The 17,787-nt window shown below is 43.6% G+C and overlaps 1 protein-coding gene across 1 annotated transcript in view; it reads right to left on the bottom strand.

The window, feature by feature from the left end:
* Window positions 1-542: 542 nt before the first annotated feature.
* Window positions 543-17,787, bottom strand: part of LOC129757392 (coronin-1A-like) — a 172,688-nt gene continuing 155,443 nt past the window's right edge. Inside the window, exons 3-8 of the mRNA XM_055754606.1 lie at window positions 11,560-11,862; window positions 11,161-11,481; window positions 10,007-10,556; window positions 9,601-9,941; window positions 9,346-9,540; window positions 543-3,276 (exon numbers count right to left, since the gene is read on the bottom strand). Coding sequence (XP_055610581.1) covers window positions 3,145-3,276; window positions 9,346-9,540; window positions 9,601-9,941; window positions 10,007-10,556; window positions 11,161-11,481; window positions 11,560-11,862 — 1,842 coding nt within the window. The 3' untranslated portion in view covers window positions 543-3,144. The remainder of the gene's footprint in view (window positions 3,277-9,345; window positions 9,541-9,600; window positions 9,942-10,006; window positions 10,557-11,160; window positions 11,482-11,559; window positions 11,863-17,787) is intronic.

Here is a 17,787-nt window from a genome sequence, read left to right as displayed (position 1 = left end):
TAAGTAGTCTTCCAGAATCTGCAACAAAAAACGCATCTTGAAACTAAAGAATGAGAAGTGTTTGAAGGAACATGTTTTTTTGCAACTATGGTATAAGAGTGCCTTTTGGGCTGCAAAGTACTCCGGCAATGTTCCAGGGATCACTGTTTTCATCGCTCATGTACTCTAGGGATTGATAGTTATGAATCTCAGCTTGTACGTGTTCTATTTACATACTGGACGTATAAAATTCCGTGAAACCGGATAAACAGGTAACGACGACCCGTAACGTAATAAAGCGTGAATTTCTTGGACATCAATAAACTGTTTTTAGTGCCACGACTCCACTCATGAAGGTTTGATTAAAGAGAGAACCCTAGAATTGGAAGCAACCTTCTCTCTCCGATTTCATCTTCATCTATTCAGTTTTTCTTCTGAGACCTCACCCTCTTTATGTCAATTGATATAAACTCGCATCAAAATGTAACCTTTGGTGGTAATATTTTGATAAGAAAAAGTATTTTAACTGTTCTTTTTTGTTCCAATCGAATCAAAATCAAGTCTTGTAATCATGTATGATTATTCGATTTTATTTCCATCGAACACTGTTCTTGTTGTTGCTGTTCCAAGTGTCTGTCTGTTAGCAGTTACGATTTTTGCCGTTGACAGCTAGCCTTTGCACAAAATGCGTTGTATGTGTACGCACATCTACAGATGCATACCGGGAAAATGCTTGCACATCGCTCAAGCATGTTTGCACTCTATTTCTAAGTGTTTGTTTTATCTGTGTTTATCCGTTTCCTCTTTATCCAGTTTATGAATATTATAAATAGAAGGTTATAGGTGAATATTTGGACAGGCTTATCTCTGTTTGAATGTTTCGTTTTACTCGATTTGTTTTTAGGTTAAGCAACCTTATTATCGATTACAGCACGCAGCCAACCATTAAGCAGTGGAACTTGGAAACTTTTGTTTTGTATTTTTGTTTTTTAGGTGTTGTGTTATGTTGGACAATGTAAAAAGCGAAGCGCATCTTGCGGATTATTCGCAAGTCTAGAAGCATTTGAAGTAAGTATTTTGTGTTGGTATATGTATTTTGATTTGGAACGTTGGTAGCAAATTTTTTTTCTAAATTATTCATTTATGGCGCCCGAATTAGAGACCACCAAATGTAGACGGGTATGTTTGTTATATATGAATTGCAAATATGCAGTTTTTAGCTGCAATCAAATTCTGATTTCCAGTAGAACGTTGTTAAGTGAAAAGATTCAAGAATGTTGAGAGCTTGGTAATTTTTGTTTGAGAATTTTAACTGTTAAATGTGCGCTGAAACTAGTAGATAAACTAGATTTTTCAAAACGTGTCTACAGATTAAATTACATAATTACAACAACACATATGCTAACGGAATCCAAATTGTTATTCTTTTCTTACAGTGACCGTACAGTGGAATCACAAATACTATAAGCAGCTAGTTTGAGAACCGATTTTCTGTTTATAAACAATAACTAATCAAGTAGGGGAACAATAACAGCCAATCTAACGAGAACTTTTGAATTCTCGCATTTGTGTGTCTATATAAGAGGAAAAATCAAACGCCTTGAATGCAAATTCATTTAAAGAGGTAAATACTTTAACCTACTTGCTAAAACTTAAACCAATACAAATCAATCTAACAGGAGGAAACAATTTTCTTCATTTTTTTTTTCAACCAAATTGCGGACAAGTTTCTTGTCCCGTTTGGAGTTAATGAAACTAAAATCTTCGAATATCTTACCTAAGTTTGTTTGAATCACATGTTTCGCTCATATTTTTGTTTTGCAATTTGTGGATGTGTTGTCTTGTCAGTGAGAAAATTTGCGCTAGTGTGTTTTTTTTCTTCATCTTTCAAATAAATATAATTGTTCCTTTTGTATTCATCAATATTGATGATTTCTTTCTTATTTGTTGGTAACTTATTTTTGAGATTGGGTCGCAGGTTTATCTTTTCACAATTTTTATTTGTTTTAGCTTTATTTGTCCGTTTTTAATTGCTTAAGCATTTTTGTTTTTGAAATTTTTGCTTCAAGTGAATGAATGTGTCTCATCGTTCCAGTTGTAATCGTCTCTAAAAATATATATGTTTTACCATTATTTGCTACTGTTAATAATGTTACTCGTTATTATATACTTTTATTATTTGGGACCTTTCTTACAAGCTACGTTTCGCTAAGCTTACAGTCATTGTTTGTTGGTTTTTCTGTCTCTATTGTTCAGTTTACGTGACGGAGCGTTTTCTGTTTCATGTTTTATTAAAAAAGCGGATCATTTCCACATCTAAACAATTTGGTAATAATAATTTTGTAATCTGAATCAAGAAAATACAGTACAATATAAATACAAATATTTCGAACTAATCTTTCTCGTTTTAAGTTAAATACATCAAACAATTTGGAAAAATTTCACAACAACCCCACGTTGGGCGCCAATAATTATCAGAACTTTTTTGAAACAAAAACATATTTGAACCATTTAAAGTTTCTTGACTCACTTGGAGCTAAATTTTTGTTGATAGCAATATTCTCAAGATCTAAAGTCTTATTGGCTATATTTCGCTCCTAATTGTTCCGATTTTCAAGTTTGTTTTCTTCCGTCTTTTTTTATGATCCATTTAGCGCAAAATGCATTAGATTCCATCAAGTACACTTACATACAGTTATACACAGCAACTTTCTCACGGCGAAGCTAAACTCCCAAAAGCTTGTTTTCTCATACAGCTTTAAACAGAAAAGCAGGATCTCTCCAACTTTTATCAGTTCTATTTGTAGATAGGGATACTATTGTTAGTTACCATAAGTAGTGGAATTTCTGTTGAGCACTGTATTTTAAATATTGGATGGTTGCGTCTTAACCTCATCGATCAATCTACGAATTACCTGCTTCGTATGCTATTGACTTATTTTCTTTTCTAGGTTAAGGTGAAAAAAAACTATTGAACAAAAACTTTTGAAAATTACTAAACAAACCAAAAAAAACATAAATTGAACCTAAACTGTCTAAACCTAAATTAAACTCTCCTGACCGTTTCGATTCGTTCGGATCTCGTTTTCGATGATTTACACAGTCGATTGTAAAAAAAAACAAAAACAACAAATAGCCCTAATTCTCCTCCCAGCTAACTTCAGGTTAATGTTGTTGATGTTTGACCAGCAATCGCTTGACTTCGGCTTCCAGGTCCCGGACCCGTTTTTCCGAGTTGTTGAGCGACTTCCGGAGGCTTTTGATTTCTTCCGCCTGCTTGTTGAACGCTTTGCGGAGCTATCGCGGGGTTAGAAGGAAAAGAAAGATCAGTTATTAGATTACGTTTAAGAATGGTAAAGATTAAGAACTTCGAAATTAAAGCTGACACAGTAGAACACGGGTTTAATAAGGTTCTACACATGAGAAATACAATTAAATGAAAATGGTTAACGAAATTAGATGCGTATTCATCACAGTGTATCGTACGCTCACTTTTTATATAGTTGCTCAGTTTTTTAGGATGGATTGAAAAACAGCAGATTCATAGTAGGCTTTGACCCGATTAGAGACCAGAGAGATATAGCAAACTAATGAACTAGAGAAAGCGAAACAGAGAGAGAAACTTGGCTTGAGCAAACGAATGATTGAGCTGAATACGGCAGTTTATATGAAGAAATTTTGGACGATACAGACGCTTTCGTGTGAAAGTGATGTATCTAGATTTTCTTGAAAAAAACCGTGGACCAGAGGATACGACAGAAGGTATCAAATGTATTGTTAGAATTAGGATGCTAGTTTAAAAAAGAGATAGGACTTTTGAACACGCTCAAGGATTTGAGGGACTGAATTGGACGTGATCATACCAATGCAATCGCAACTTGAATATTTTATTGGAGTGCTTTTTGGGCTGCAGAATACCCCAGCTATTTTCCAGCGCTTCATTGAAATTTTTGGAATTATTTACAATGAATAGTTTGAACATTGCTGTGTCAGCTTTGTGTTACAAAAGGCATTTTTATACATTTTTTTTCGTCGAATAGAGTTCACTAGCCCGATCTGATGAGCTCAAGCGAAAAGCTCCGGGTAATGTTGTCTGTGAAAAATTGCAGACTACAACAAAAGTGGCCAGTTGATGTTTCCAAACAAGAAAAAGGGGAAGGTAAAAAGATAGTCCAAAAGGACGTTGGATTAACAGATTCAACGAATGTACATAGGTTAGTATTGCTTTCGAGCATAAATCGATCATTTTCTCGATAATGGTAGATCGAGCTTGATGGCTTGAGATCATCGAGCTTATTGGTTGAGGCAGTGGGTTTTTTTTTGTTGGGAACCGCAGGTGGTAAATCTCAGTGTACGGATTGTATTCCATCCAAGGCACGGCGAGCCACCGCGTTTCTCCAGTTTGCAACTCTGGGTCCATGGGTACAATTGGAAGACTCGTGGTATACCCCCTACTCCTGAACTCCACCTGGGGCCGCAGACCTAGTTCTCACCTCGAACTGTTTAACACGCTATCCGTCCAACTTAACCTCAACCACTGCTACACAGCACACCAGCTGTTGCGGCAGATGACAGTTGAGGAAAAGTTGGACATCGCGCTAGTGGCAGACCCATATCGCAGAGCTGCGAATGGCACTAATTGGGCGACCGATGTTGCCAAACTGGCTGCGATATGGGTAACAGGTAGTTTCCCCATACAAGAAGTGGTGGCGACGAAAAACGAAGGCATGGTGGTGGCCAAAGTTAACGGGATCTACTTCTGTAGCTGCTATGCTCCCCCAAGATGGTCCTTGGAGAGGTTCGGCACTATGGTTGGCAAGATGGTAGAGGTGCTAACGGGGAGAAGCCCCATCGTTATTGCTGGCGACTTTAACACGTGGGCCGATGAATGGGGTAGCCGCCTCACAAACCCCAGAGGTCAAATTCTCTTAGAAGCCCTGGCAAGGCTGAATGTAGAGCTGGTCAACGTAGGGAACACCAGTACCTACCAGGGTTGGAACGGGAGCGAGTCAACCATAGATGTCACCTTCGGTAGCCCGGGGTTGGTATGCGATTGTATGGTGAGCGAGGCCTACACGAATAGCGATCACTTCGCGATCCGCTATCGGCTAGGCTCAAGTACGCGGACAGGTAGACGTGAGTCTTGGACAGAAGAACGCCTCTGGAAGCCAACACAGTTCGACCAGAACTTCTTTGTCGAAGTGTTGCACTGGGAGAGGAACCTGGACAACCTGTCTGCGGAAGAACTGACGAGGGTTCTAGCTTGCGCTTGCAATGCTGCGATGACGAGAAGGGCCAAGCGTTAAAACACTAGGCCGCCCGTCTACTGGTGGACAGAGGAAATTGCAGGTCTGCGTGCCGATTGCCATAGGGTAAGGCGCAGGATGCAGAACGCAAGAACCCAAGAAGAGAGAACGGAGCGTCGGCCACTCTTCACAAGCGCGAGATCGGCCCTCCGCAGGGCCATCAACGCAAGTAAGAGGGCACGTTTCAAGCATTTATGCCGTGACGGCAACGACTGTCCATGGGGTGATGCCTATCGAATAGTCTTGGGCAGAACTAAAAGTGGGGGTGCACCTCCTGAAACGTGCCCCGATAAACTGAGAGTCATCATCAATGAGCTGTTCCCACAGCACGATGTTACCCGCTGGCCAACAGTCCCGTATGACTGGGACACCAGCGCTGAAGAGCGGATAACGGTGGAAGAACTTCGCGAGATCGGCAAGTCTCTTCAACTGAGGAAGGCCCCCGGACTGAACGGCATTCCAAACGTCGCAGGGAAGGCCGCGATCAGGGAGTTCCCCAATATGTTCCGGACATCGTTACAACGATACGTGACGGAACGGGTGTTCCCTGACACGTGGAAACGGCAGAAACTCGTCCTTCTGCCAAAACCGGGTAAGCGTCCTGGAGACCCATCGGCGTATCGGCCGATCTGTCCACTGGATACAACGGGTAAAGTCCTGGAGAAGGTTATTCAGAACCGACTACACTGAACGCGAGGGCGGACTCTCGGAGAAACAGTTTGGTTTCCGTCGAGGTTGCAACACTGTAGATGCCATCCGCTCGGTCATCGAGGTAGCGGACAGAGCCAGGCTTACCAAGAGGAGAGGGCTCCGCTTTTGCGCGGTGGTCACTCTGGATGTGAAGAACGCCTTCAAAAGTGTCAGTTGGACAGCGATTGCGTGGTCGCTCATCCGAATGAGGATCCCGGGATATCTGTATAGGCTTGTGGAAAGTTACTTCCACAATCGCCAACTGCAGTATATGACCGGCGAGGGTTTGCGAACACAAGAGGTTTCGGCGGGTGTTCCACAGAGGTCAATACTCGGCCCGGTTCTGTGGAACATCACTTACGACGAACTCCTACGAACGAGCCTCCCATCGGGAGCCGAACTCCTACGATTTGCGGATGATGTAGTCCTCTTGGCGAGAGGCTCCTCAACAGCGGAAGTTGAGCTACTGGCCACGGTAGCTATCCAGGTAGTGGAAAGCTGGATGCACTCCAAGTGCCTGCGTCTAGCCCACCACAAAACCAAGATGGTGCTAATCACCAACCTGATCTCACCCCAAACAGGTACCATTGCAGTTGGACCGTGCAATATCGTGTCCAAACGTGCAATCAAGTACCTAGGGGTGAAGATAGATGACAGGCTCAGCTTTACGAGCCATGTCGATTACGTGTGCAAGAGAGCGACAATGGCCACGGCCGCACTCACACGGATGATGCCGAACTTCTCGGCCATCCGAAGTTGCCAAAGTAGGATCCTGGCAAGTGTGACCATTTCGATTTTCGATCGATTTTGCGGTACGGAGCAGCGGCCTAGAGGCAGGCCCTGGAAAGAAACTGTCACCTAGCAGCGTTCAGCGAATGATGAACCTGCGGGTTATCAGCGAATACCGGACCATGTCGTCCGAAGCCGCCTGTGTAGTAGCGGGTGTCATGCCCATCTCGGAGATCTCGCCAATGAGGACTGGATGTCCAACTGGCAGCAGCTGTGGGAGAGCTCAACAGAGGAAGGTGGACCCATCGTCTGATCCCGCACATCGGGAGCTGGATCGGAAGAAGGCACGGTAAAGTGGACTTCTATATGACGCAATTCCTGTCTGGTCATGGATGCTTCATGAAGTACCACTACCGGTTTGGACATGTGGCTTCGCCATATTGCCCAGATTGTGGGGACGTAGAGGAAATACCGGAGCATGTGGTGTTTGTCTGTCCTAGGTTTGCGGCATATTTGACATATTTGACGCCTGTGGGCCCGACACGACAGCAGATAACGTTGTACAGAGGATGTGTGCGGATTCCAACACTTGGCATGCGGTCAGCGATGGGTTCACCCGGATCATGACTGCCCTGCAGAGGAGCTGGAACCAACGGCAGTCCGCGAACGGTGTAGGATGACTCCATCGTCGGGGAGCACCTGAGTAGTGTGCGTCCGATCCCTTGATCGAAGCTACAAAGACAAGGCATCATTTTCTGCGTAGTGGAGGTCAGGGGTGCGCCGCGAACGTGTGTAGGATACCCCAATGTCGGGGGGTATCCGAGTAGTGCCGCTTCCTACGGGGCGAACTGCGACCTTCCTCGTAGCGGACCTCGAGGGAAGAGGGTTAACCACCGTCGGGGGATATCCACGGGTAGGGAGGCTCTCGATGTCGGGCGAGCCTCTCGAGTTGGAGTAGGATGTCGTCACCGTCGGGAAACATCCGAGTCGTAGCGTTCAAAGTCCCGAACGTGTGCCGTGACAGGCGCGAGTCCAGGACAAGCTGCTCTCGATCTGGCACACAACGGGCAGAAAAATCCGCAGGTCAAAAATCCTAGGGTTGCCAGCCAAAGGGATAAAGAAGACCGGACAACGGTCGGAGTAGACTGACCCCATTGACGGGGGGCTGTCGAGTAGAGTGCGTCCGACCCCACGGTTTGAAGCTACAAAGATAAGGCAACACCTTCTGCGTAGCGGATGCCGTGGGTGCGCCGCGTTCGTGCGTAGGATGCTCCACCTTCGGGGAGTATCCAAGTAGGGCGGTTCTCAACGACAGAAGCTGCGGGGATAAGACTCGACCTTCTTCGCAGTGGAAATCGTTGGGAAAGGGTTATTCCACGTTCGGGGAATACCCACGGGTAGAGTGGCTCTCGACGCCGGGTGAGCCATTCGAGTCGGAGTAGGATGACGTCTTCGTCGGGAATCATCCGAGTCGTTGCGTTAAGCGTGCCGTGTGCCGTGACAGGCGCGAGTCTAGGATAAGCTGCTCTCGATCAGGCACACGACGGGCAAGGTGGCAAACCTCGAAACCTGAAGATAAGAGGTCGAGCCTCGAGTCGTTAGAGGAGAGGTCAGGCCTCAAACCTTCAGGCGGAGAGGTTTGTGTGGTCAACCCCGAGTCTTTATGATAAGGGGTCGGGTCTCGAGTCGTAAGAGGAGGGATCTGGCCCCTTATCAACAAGAGGAGAGGTATAAGTGGTCACCTCGAGTCATTACGAAGAGAGGTCAGATTTCAAGTCGTAAGAGGAGAGATCGGCAGAGGAGAGGTAAACCTCGAGTCGATGCGAGGAGGGGTCGGATCTCAAGTCGTTAGAGGAGAGATCAAGCCTCAAGTCGCGAAGAGGAGAGGTTTGTGTGGGAATCTCGAGTCATTGCGAGGAGATGTCGGTTCTCAAGTCGTTAGAAGAGAGTTCAGGCGTCGAGTCGTAAGGATGAGAGGTTTTGCTGAAAGTGGTCTCGTTAATGAGTATTGCCTTGAAGCGCATTAGCGCGAAAAGACCTCCCACTATTGAAGCATAGTGTACTAAACAGTTGGAGGTGGGAACCAGGTCTGCGGCCCCAGTTGGACTTTATGACGTAGTATTTAGTATCACGAGTCGTCCAATTGCACCCATGGACCCAGAGTAGCATACTGGGGGGACCCGGTCGCTCGCCGTGCCTTGGAATGCAATCCGTAAAAAGGATATACCACCTGGGTGATCAACTAAAAAAAACACGCTATCCTTCAATAGTAGGAAGTCTATTCACGCTAGTGCGCTCCAAGGCAATACTCATAGACGAGACCACTTTCAGCAATACCACTCACTCATCATTGCGGCTTGAAGTTTGAACTCCCTTCTAACGACTTGAGAAACGACATTCTGTGTGTAAACACATTCTCATGTTTTTTCCCGAAATATTATAACTACGTCGTATGCAAAGCCAATAACTTCGAATCCCATAGATACAAGTTTGTTTAGGAGGTCATCCTGTGTGGGTGGGTTGTTGGATTTGATCCCGATTATTCTTTACCATTGTTTGATCTACTTGACTTCCTTGAGGAGCGTCAGCCTTTACTGCATAAAAATTTCCTGAAAAAAAAATAATTCAAAGAGATACTCACCTCATTCTCCGAGTTGAGCAGGTTGATATTCTCCAGCGAGCTGTTGCGGGAGCTGTTCCGCGAACTGCTCAGCAGGTTGTTCTGCAGGTTGGCAATGTCCTTGTGGTTAGCCGCCTGGTTCTGCACGAAGAACGCCTGCAGCTGGTGGAACTTGGTGCTTTGATTCGTTGACGTCTTTTGACTCTTTTCGATTATCTGCAGGAAAGAAATGGTTTTTGAAAATATGAGGGGTATTTTTTAGGAAAGGCAACGTACCGTTTGAGGTCGATAATCTGGAACGGTTGGTTGCGAGAGGAATGCGAATTTCTTGGAATTATTGTCCACTTTGCGGTTGTCGTGCTCGTTTTCTTTGTTGTTTTTACCATTGGTTATGGTAGTACCGTTCGTGTAATTGTTACCATTTATGGTAGAGGAACCGTTGGTGGCATTATTGTTGCTACTGCTGTTATGGTTCAGTCCATTCGTTCCGGAATGATGGTTGCTGCTGCTCAGAACGTTGTGCTTTGAGCTGCTGTTGTTATGATGGTGACTTGAGAGAGATCTGCTCAGTTCGGGTCGACTCTTTTTATTGGTAGCCGCTTCTACAATAGACTCTCCTGAAATTTTAAAACGAGGTTAAGGCATTTGTGAACCGTTTTAAGATTCAAATATCACATCTTACCAGTCTTCATGGACCTGAGGATGGGTTGCACATTTCGTCCCTGAAACCATTCTTTGGCACCGATTGCCGGCATATCGGCCAGCGTATCCGGGTAGAGATCACTCTGGAACAGTGTCGATTTGCGGGGGACAATCATCGAAATCGGTTCGCAAATGTTTCCGGTTGCGTGTAGTTTGTAGAACCGGAAGACCTCACACTGGGACACGTTGACGCCCCGTTTGGGCATAAATCCTAGCGCTTTCTGGGGCTGTCCGGACAGGAACTGATTCAGATAGTACACGTAGGGTGGTTCATCGACCAGTTCGTAGTATCGGATGTTGCCATCGCCCTTCCCGGCCAGATAAATCATCCGGGTATCGTAATCGAAGTAGGGTGTCACAACACCACTCGAACTGTCGATCACTTCCTGAACCAGAGGCTTAACCAGATCGTGCTGATCCCAAATTGCGAACTGTCTATCGGAGTGTCGCGAGAAGCCGGTCGTGAGGATCCGATTGTTGTCCAGGAAGACGGTTTTCGAACACTTAGTGCCCATGTGACAAATTCCTTCCTGGAAAGATCAAGATTGCAAAATGGTTAAAAAATCTCAAAATTTTAATAACAATCAGTATAATATTTCAGATACAGGAGCCTATTTGAAGGGAAAATGTTGGACAACTGATTTTTGATTCAGATTTAGATTTCAGATTCGAATTTAAGATTTTAATTTAAGATTCGCATCAGATTTAAAATTGAAAACATAAGATTCAGATCTCAGATAAATATTTAAGATTAGATTTTGTATTGAGATTTCAGATTCTGGTTTAGTTTTCAGGTCTTAGTTTTCATCTTACAAATTTTCAATTTTGCAAAGAATGCCACGAAGTGGTAAATTCCTGGCAAAAAAAAACTTCACAATTTCCAATTGATATTTACGAGTATTGAATCAAATGGAATTCAACAAATCTTATTTACATAAACAGTCGTGTAAAAATGCAATCGTAAGGCGTGCCGGCGCTCGCTCTCCGTTCATCCGTCGTTAAGATGAGTGATTCATTTGTTTGTCATCTATCTCATTGACAGGTAGTACGCCACTCGAAAAACACGTGTGTATGTCTAAGGCATCCGTCAATAGGGAGGCCAAAGAAAGCAAACATTTTCTCAGCTTAACCTACCGAAACGACGATCCCGCTCCGCGGCTCGATCACTCGCAGCTTCTTGTCCTTGGAGGTGGTAGCAATCAGTGCCCCGTCTCGGCTGATCGCCAAGCTGTAGATCATGTCCACATGCACGTTGATCACATTGAGCAGCGGCTTGTCGGCGCTTCCGATGTCCCAGACGCAGATCAGGTGGTCGAAGCCGGCACTGATCAGCACGTTCGACGCGGTCGGATGCCACTCGATGTGCAGCACCTTGCGCTTGTGCCCCACCAGCTCTAGGGCCGATTCGCTCAGGTTGCTCGTGAGCCCACCCTCCGGGATCTTCCAGATTTTAATCTACAAGGTAGAATGATCGAAAAAATAAATTTCATTATTAACCTGAGGTCATCAATTAAATTCATGCAAAATCCCTACCGTACAATCGTCCGAAGCCGACGCAATCATATTATCGTCGAAAGGGTTCCATTTGAGATCCAGAATTTGGCCGGTATGTCCGATCACCTTGCAGCACTGGAAATCGATGCGGCCGGTTTGGTTGATGGGAATGACCACAAAAGTGGTGTCGGCCACGATGGCCAGGAATGTGGGATTGACGGCACAGAAGTTTCCGTCGTTGCCGCTCCGGACCACGCTGATGTCGGTGTAGCAGCACTCCTTCCGGGTCGGCAGCCCGTACACGTGCCGGAATTTGGAGGGACGTACCCCGCGGAACCATAGCTGAGGGGAGAGGAGAAAAAAAAGTTATATAGTTATTATAACTCGCTGGCAGTACAAAATTTTCTAATTTCAAATGCTTTATTTGTTTTGATAATGATGACTTCACAAATCAATCATTGATATAGCATTTGACAGCTTTTTCGTTGCAGATGTTTTTTTCAATAGGTCACGATGTTTTTCCTCGCATTAGATCTCCATATGGTTGTCCAAATTTGACAAAATTCAAACCCAAACTTAGACCAGGCATACAGTTTCTCTAATAAGAATAAGACCAATCGTACTTGAGATTTGTACTACAAAAATGAGACTTGAAGTGATTAGGAGAGTATTAGGAGACATCTGTTGTGGAGTTCGAATAGAAGAGCAAGTTTGTTATTTGTATAAAAAAATCAACGGATCACATGTTGATCTAAATAATTCAATCATAAATAACTTATTGAAATCAAAGTACACTCGACACATTTCTGGACACGTTTTAAATTTTTATTCCGAACACATTTCTCAAAACGTGAAGTTGAAGTGCTCAGAAAAACGATCAAAAGTTTTTAAGATTCCGACAAAATCGTTTTTTTTTTTTTTTACAATTCGTTTATTTGAAACGGCTCGTACCGTAGGTTTTAAAGAGCCAATGTCTGATTTGTGTAATTACATTTCATAGTTTTTTGAAAGATATAGATACAGTGAAGAAGAAAGTAGTAGTTATAAACGGAGATCAATAGCTTTGAGAAAGAGGTAGATTTCGAGCATGTAATCAATGTCTATCGCAGCTAATACATCTCTCACTGGGGTGTTGGGTGGTTTTCCTCGGGCCCGAAGGGAGTCTATTAAATTCGTTCTGGCGACAAGATGGTCCTCACACGACCAAACAATATGCTCGATGTCATGGTAACCTTGACCACAACCACATAAATTGCTGCCAGCAAGATTAAAACGATAGAGTAACGCGTTTAAGGAACAATGATTGGACATGAGACGGGAAAATATTCGAATAAAATCCCGACTCAAGTTCAATCTATTGAACCATGATTTAAGGCTTACCTTTGGGATAATCGAGTAGAGCCACCGGCCCAACTCATCTTCGTTCCATTTTCGCTGCCAGTTGGCAAGAGCATTTCTTCGAATTAAATAGTAAAATTCGTTAAAAGCGATTTGTCTTTGATAGATGTCGCCTTCTACAGCTCCCATTTTCGCCAGTGAATCTGCCTTCTCATTGCCCATTACTGAGCAATGTGAAGGGACCCACACAAACGTGATAAAAAAGCGACGTCTGTATAAAGCACTCAACACTACCCGTATCTTCTCGAGAAAGTATGGGGAGTGTTTCCCGGGTCTTATTGAACGAATAGCCTCAACGGAGCTGAGGCTATCTGTTACAATAAAGTAGTGATCGGCGGGTCTTGATGCTATGCTGTCTAATGCCCAATGTATAGCTGCCAGCTCCGCGATATACACTGAACACGGAGATTGAAGACTGAAGGAAGCACTGCAAATTTGGTTGAAAACTCCAAACCCGGTACATTCATCGATAACGGATCCATCAGTAAAGTACATTTTATCAGCATTGACGTGTCCATACTTTGCATCAAAAATCCTAGGAACAATAAGAGAACGATGTTGTTCTGGAATTCCACGAATTTCATGCTGCATGAACAAATCAAACTGGACAGAAGAGTTGTCGTAGTCAGGGTGACAAACACGAATAGGAGTATACGACGAAGGATTAACCTGCATAGACATGAATTCATGATATATGGTCATATATCTTGTTTGAAGATTTTGCTCAATAAGCTGATCAAAATTTGCAATCACCAAAGGGTTCATGACCTCACACCTGATGAGGAACCGAAGTGATAATGAATAGAACCTATCCTTCAGTGGGAGCATGCCTGCCAAGACCTCTAGACTCATATTATGCGTTGAGGGCATACAACCCAAAGCGATTCGGAGACAACAGTACTGAATACGCTCGAGTTTAATGAGATGTGTTTTGGCAGCCGATTGGAAACATAAACTGCCATACTCCATCACTGAGAGGATCGTTGTTCGATACAATTTTATGAGGTCTTCAGGATGGGCTCCCCACCAGGTACCTGTGATTGATCGGAGAAAATTAATTCTTTGCTGGCATTTTCCTTTCAAATACTCAACATGAGCTCTCCAGGTACACTTGGAGTCAAACCAAACCCCAAGATACTTAAAACACCTTGATTGAGTGATCGTTCTACCTAGTAGTTGAAGCTTTGGCTGAGCTGGTCTACGCTTCTTAGAGAAAACCACCATCTCCGTTTTCTCTGGAGAGAACTCGATCCCAAGCCCCAAAGCCCAGGAAGACAATCTGTTTAAAGTATCTTGTAAAGGTCTGTGCAGATGTGACTCAGTATTGCCTATTACAGATACTACGCCGTCATCTGCAAATTGTCTTAAAGTGCAGCCGTCAGAGAGACAAGCGTCGATGTCGCTAACGTAGAAGTTATACAAAAGAGGACTCAAACATGAACCCTGGGGTAGGCCCATGTATGAAGTTCTTCTTATTGCAATATCTCCATGAGCAAAGTTTAAGTGTTTCTCACAAAGCAAGCTGTATAAGATGTTGTTCAATAGAGGAGGCAGACCTCGGGAGTGCAACTTGTCTGACAACACCTCTATTGAGACCGCATCAAAAGCTCCCTTTATGTCTAGAAACACTGAAGCCATTTGCTCACGTTTTGCGTACGCCATTTGTATCTCTGAAGACAGCAAAGCAAGACAATCGTTTGTTCCTTTGCCCCTGCGAAACCCAAACTGAGTATCTGAAAGGAGACCATTTGTTTCCACCCATTTATCCAATCGGAACAAAATCATTTTCTCCATCAATTTCCGTATGCAAGACAACATCGCTATAGGTCGATACGAATTATAATCGGACGCTGGTTTTCCAGGCTTTTGAATAGCAATAACTCTCACTTGTCTCCAATCTTCGGGAACAATGTTATGCTCCAAGAATTGATTAAATAAATTTAACAAGCGAAATTTAGCGACATCCGGAAGGTTCTTCAGCAAGTTAAATTTTATTTTATCAATTCCGGGAGCTGAATTGTTACAAGAGAGAAGAGCAAGTGAAAATTCTACCATCGAAAAACTGGATTCCAGCTCACACCTATCTGGAGATACTTCCCTAATAATTTTTTGCACAGGTGTGGAATCAGGGCAGATTTTTCGTGCAAATTTGAAAATCCAACCATGCGAATTTTCTTCACTTTCATTCGTTGAATTACGATTGCGCATACTTCGTGCCACTCTCCACAAAGTGCCTAAAGATGTTTCACGAGAAAGGCCTCCCACAAAATTACGCCAATATGCTTGTTTTTTCCCTTTTATCAGTTTTTTAAACTGATTTTCAAGGGAAAAGTACAATTGGAAATTGTCGAGGGTTCCATGCTTTCGAAAGACTTTGAATGCCTTCGATTTGTCCATAAAAAGCTTGGAACACTGACTGTCCCACCACGGATTGGGAGGCCGTCTACTAACAGATGAATTCGGAATGGGCTTTGTTTGAGAGGAAGTTGCACAATCGTAAATCAAACGAGAAAGAAAATTATATTCCTCTAGGGGAGGTAAGGTATCTACAGAATCGATGGCTGAAATGATCGTATCCGCATATTTTTTCCAGTCGATGTGTTTTGTAAGGTCATATGGCACATTTATAGAACTGAAATTGTTGGACCCATTGGTGATTGAAATTTCGATAGGCAAGTGATCACTACCATTAGGATCATGGACCACCTTCCACTGGCAATCAAATGATAGTGAATTTGAGCAGAGTGAGAGGTCAATTGCACTTGGTCTTGCAGGAGGTTTAGGTACTCGTGTTTTTTCACCCGTGTTCAAAACTGTTAAATTGAAACTGTCACAAATGTCATAGATAAGAGAAGAACGACTATCGTCAATTTGTTCTCCCCAGACAGTTCCATGTGAATTAAAGTCACCCAGGATCAACCTTGGCTCAGGGAGTACTGAGCACAGGTCCTCTAGGTGACTTCGATCTACTACAACTCTCTGAGGCCAGTACAAACTGACAACACACAAGTCCTTACCTCTTATAGTTGTATGACAAGCAACGGCCTCAATTCCGCCCGATAAAGGAAGGTGAATTCTATAAAAAGAGTGGCACTTATTGATCCCCAAAAGCACCCCTCCATAAGAATCGTCACGATCCAGACGGATAATATTAAAATTGTGGAAGGAGATGTTAGATTGGGAAGATAGCCAAGTTTCGGACAATGCAAAAATATCGCAATTAGTTTTATGAAGCAAATAATTAAACGCATCTATTTTAGGAATAAGGCTACGACAATTCCACTGTAAGACAGTGATATCTCTGACCTCTCGGCTTAAATTAGCCATCAAGAGAGATAAACACTGACAGAAGGGGCCAAGTTTGCATCAATTGCTGAAAAAATGTCTTTACAATTGGAATCATTGCGGTAACAACGCTTCTGATGGAATCCGATACATCAAAAAATGAAAAAAGTCCGTTCAAAATATCGGACAACTTAAACAGTCCTGATTGGCTTGCGTCAGGAGATGAAATCAAATTAAATTTTGGGGAATTTGATGTTTCAACTATCGCTGGATCATTCGAAATTGAAATATTTCCACGAAAACCAGGCGGAATTGATGTTTCCTGATCAACTGGATCAGATCTTTTAGCGTAGCTGACTGAAGGGTTAATAAGTTTAACTTTTTTAGAAATTTTGGAAGAAGTTACTTTTGAGCGCTTCCGGGAGCTTCCCAAAACAAAAGATGTTGATGGTTCTTCATCAGTTGTATCTCTGTCAACGTCATCAAGTGAGAGTACAGAAAAAACGTTATTCGATTGAGATTGGGCCGGTGGAGAGGCGCTCTTCAGTACTGCGGCATAAGAACGTTTAGAGAGTTCTTTCAAAGAGCGCCTCTGTTTATCCCAACTAGACTTAAAGGCCGGACATGAAGACAAATCATGGGGACGGCTTCCACAATAAACACATTTATGTGCTGATGCCAAACACGCGTCTTCCCCATGATTTTCTCCACAGAGGGAGCAACGAGTTTTGTTGTTGCAGTGTGAAGTTGTGTGGCCCATTTTCTTGCAATTCCCGCAGTTCATTGGCCGCGGCACAAAAAGTCTAACTGGAAGCCTTAAAATACCATCAATTAACACGTAGTGAGGGAGTGCAGTACCCTCAAATGTTACCCGAAATGAGTCTGACGGAGAATATTTTTTAACTCCTTCGACAACGTTGGCAGTTACGAGTTGGCGGCAATCCAAGATTTTGACCGAAGTCGAGTCAAGGCTCTTGAACTTACCAACGCCGTTGGACTTAACATATTCTGCCGACAAACTCATTTCTGAGATCACTCCCTCGATCTCTACGTGTCGAGATGGCACAAAAACCCGGTACTCTAGGTTGAAATGATTGCTGGCAACAATTTCATTGGCTGCTTTGAGGCTAGCCACGACAACCCGCAATTTATTTGGTCTAACTTTAGTAACATTGGTTACAGAGGACCACCTGGCCAGATTTTTGGTAATCTGAATAACATCCAGTGGTTTTCCATTCGGTTTGGGCCGAAAGAAAACCACCCACGGACCAGTGAAGGAAGAACTCTCTGTATAAACCTTGACTCGGGGAGCTGTTTGAGAATCTCTGGATGATTGCGAGAGATCTTCTTTCGAAATTGCATGGACACACGAAGAACCCGCTTTGTCATTTGAGATTTCGATCCCTGAGCCAAGACTTGAATTCCCCGGGTGACCTACAATTTTGGAAGTGATACCCGAATCATCCATAGGAACTGCAACGTCGAGCTTCCCGCCTTCACTCATATTTAATTACGGGGACGAAAACGTCACCCGTATATAAAAATGAATGAAGCACACAAATCGATAATAAAAATTTAAAGGGA

Source organism: Uranotaenia lowii, chromosome 3 (assembly GCF_029784155.1).
Source record: "Uranotaenia lowii strain MFRU-FL chromosome 3, ASM2978415v1, whole genome shotgun sequence".
NCBI lineage: Eukaryota > Metazoa > Arthropoda > Insecta > Diptera > Culicidae > Uranotaenia > Uranotaenia lowii.
This window is presented reverse-complemented; position numbering and strand designations above follow the sequence as displayed.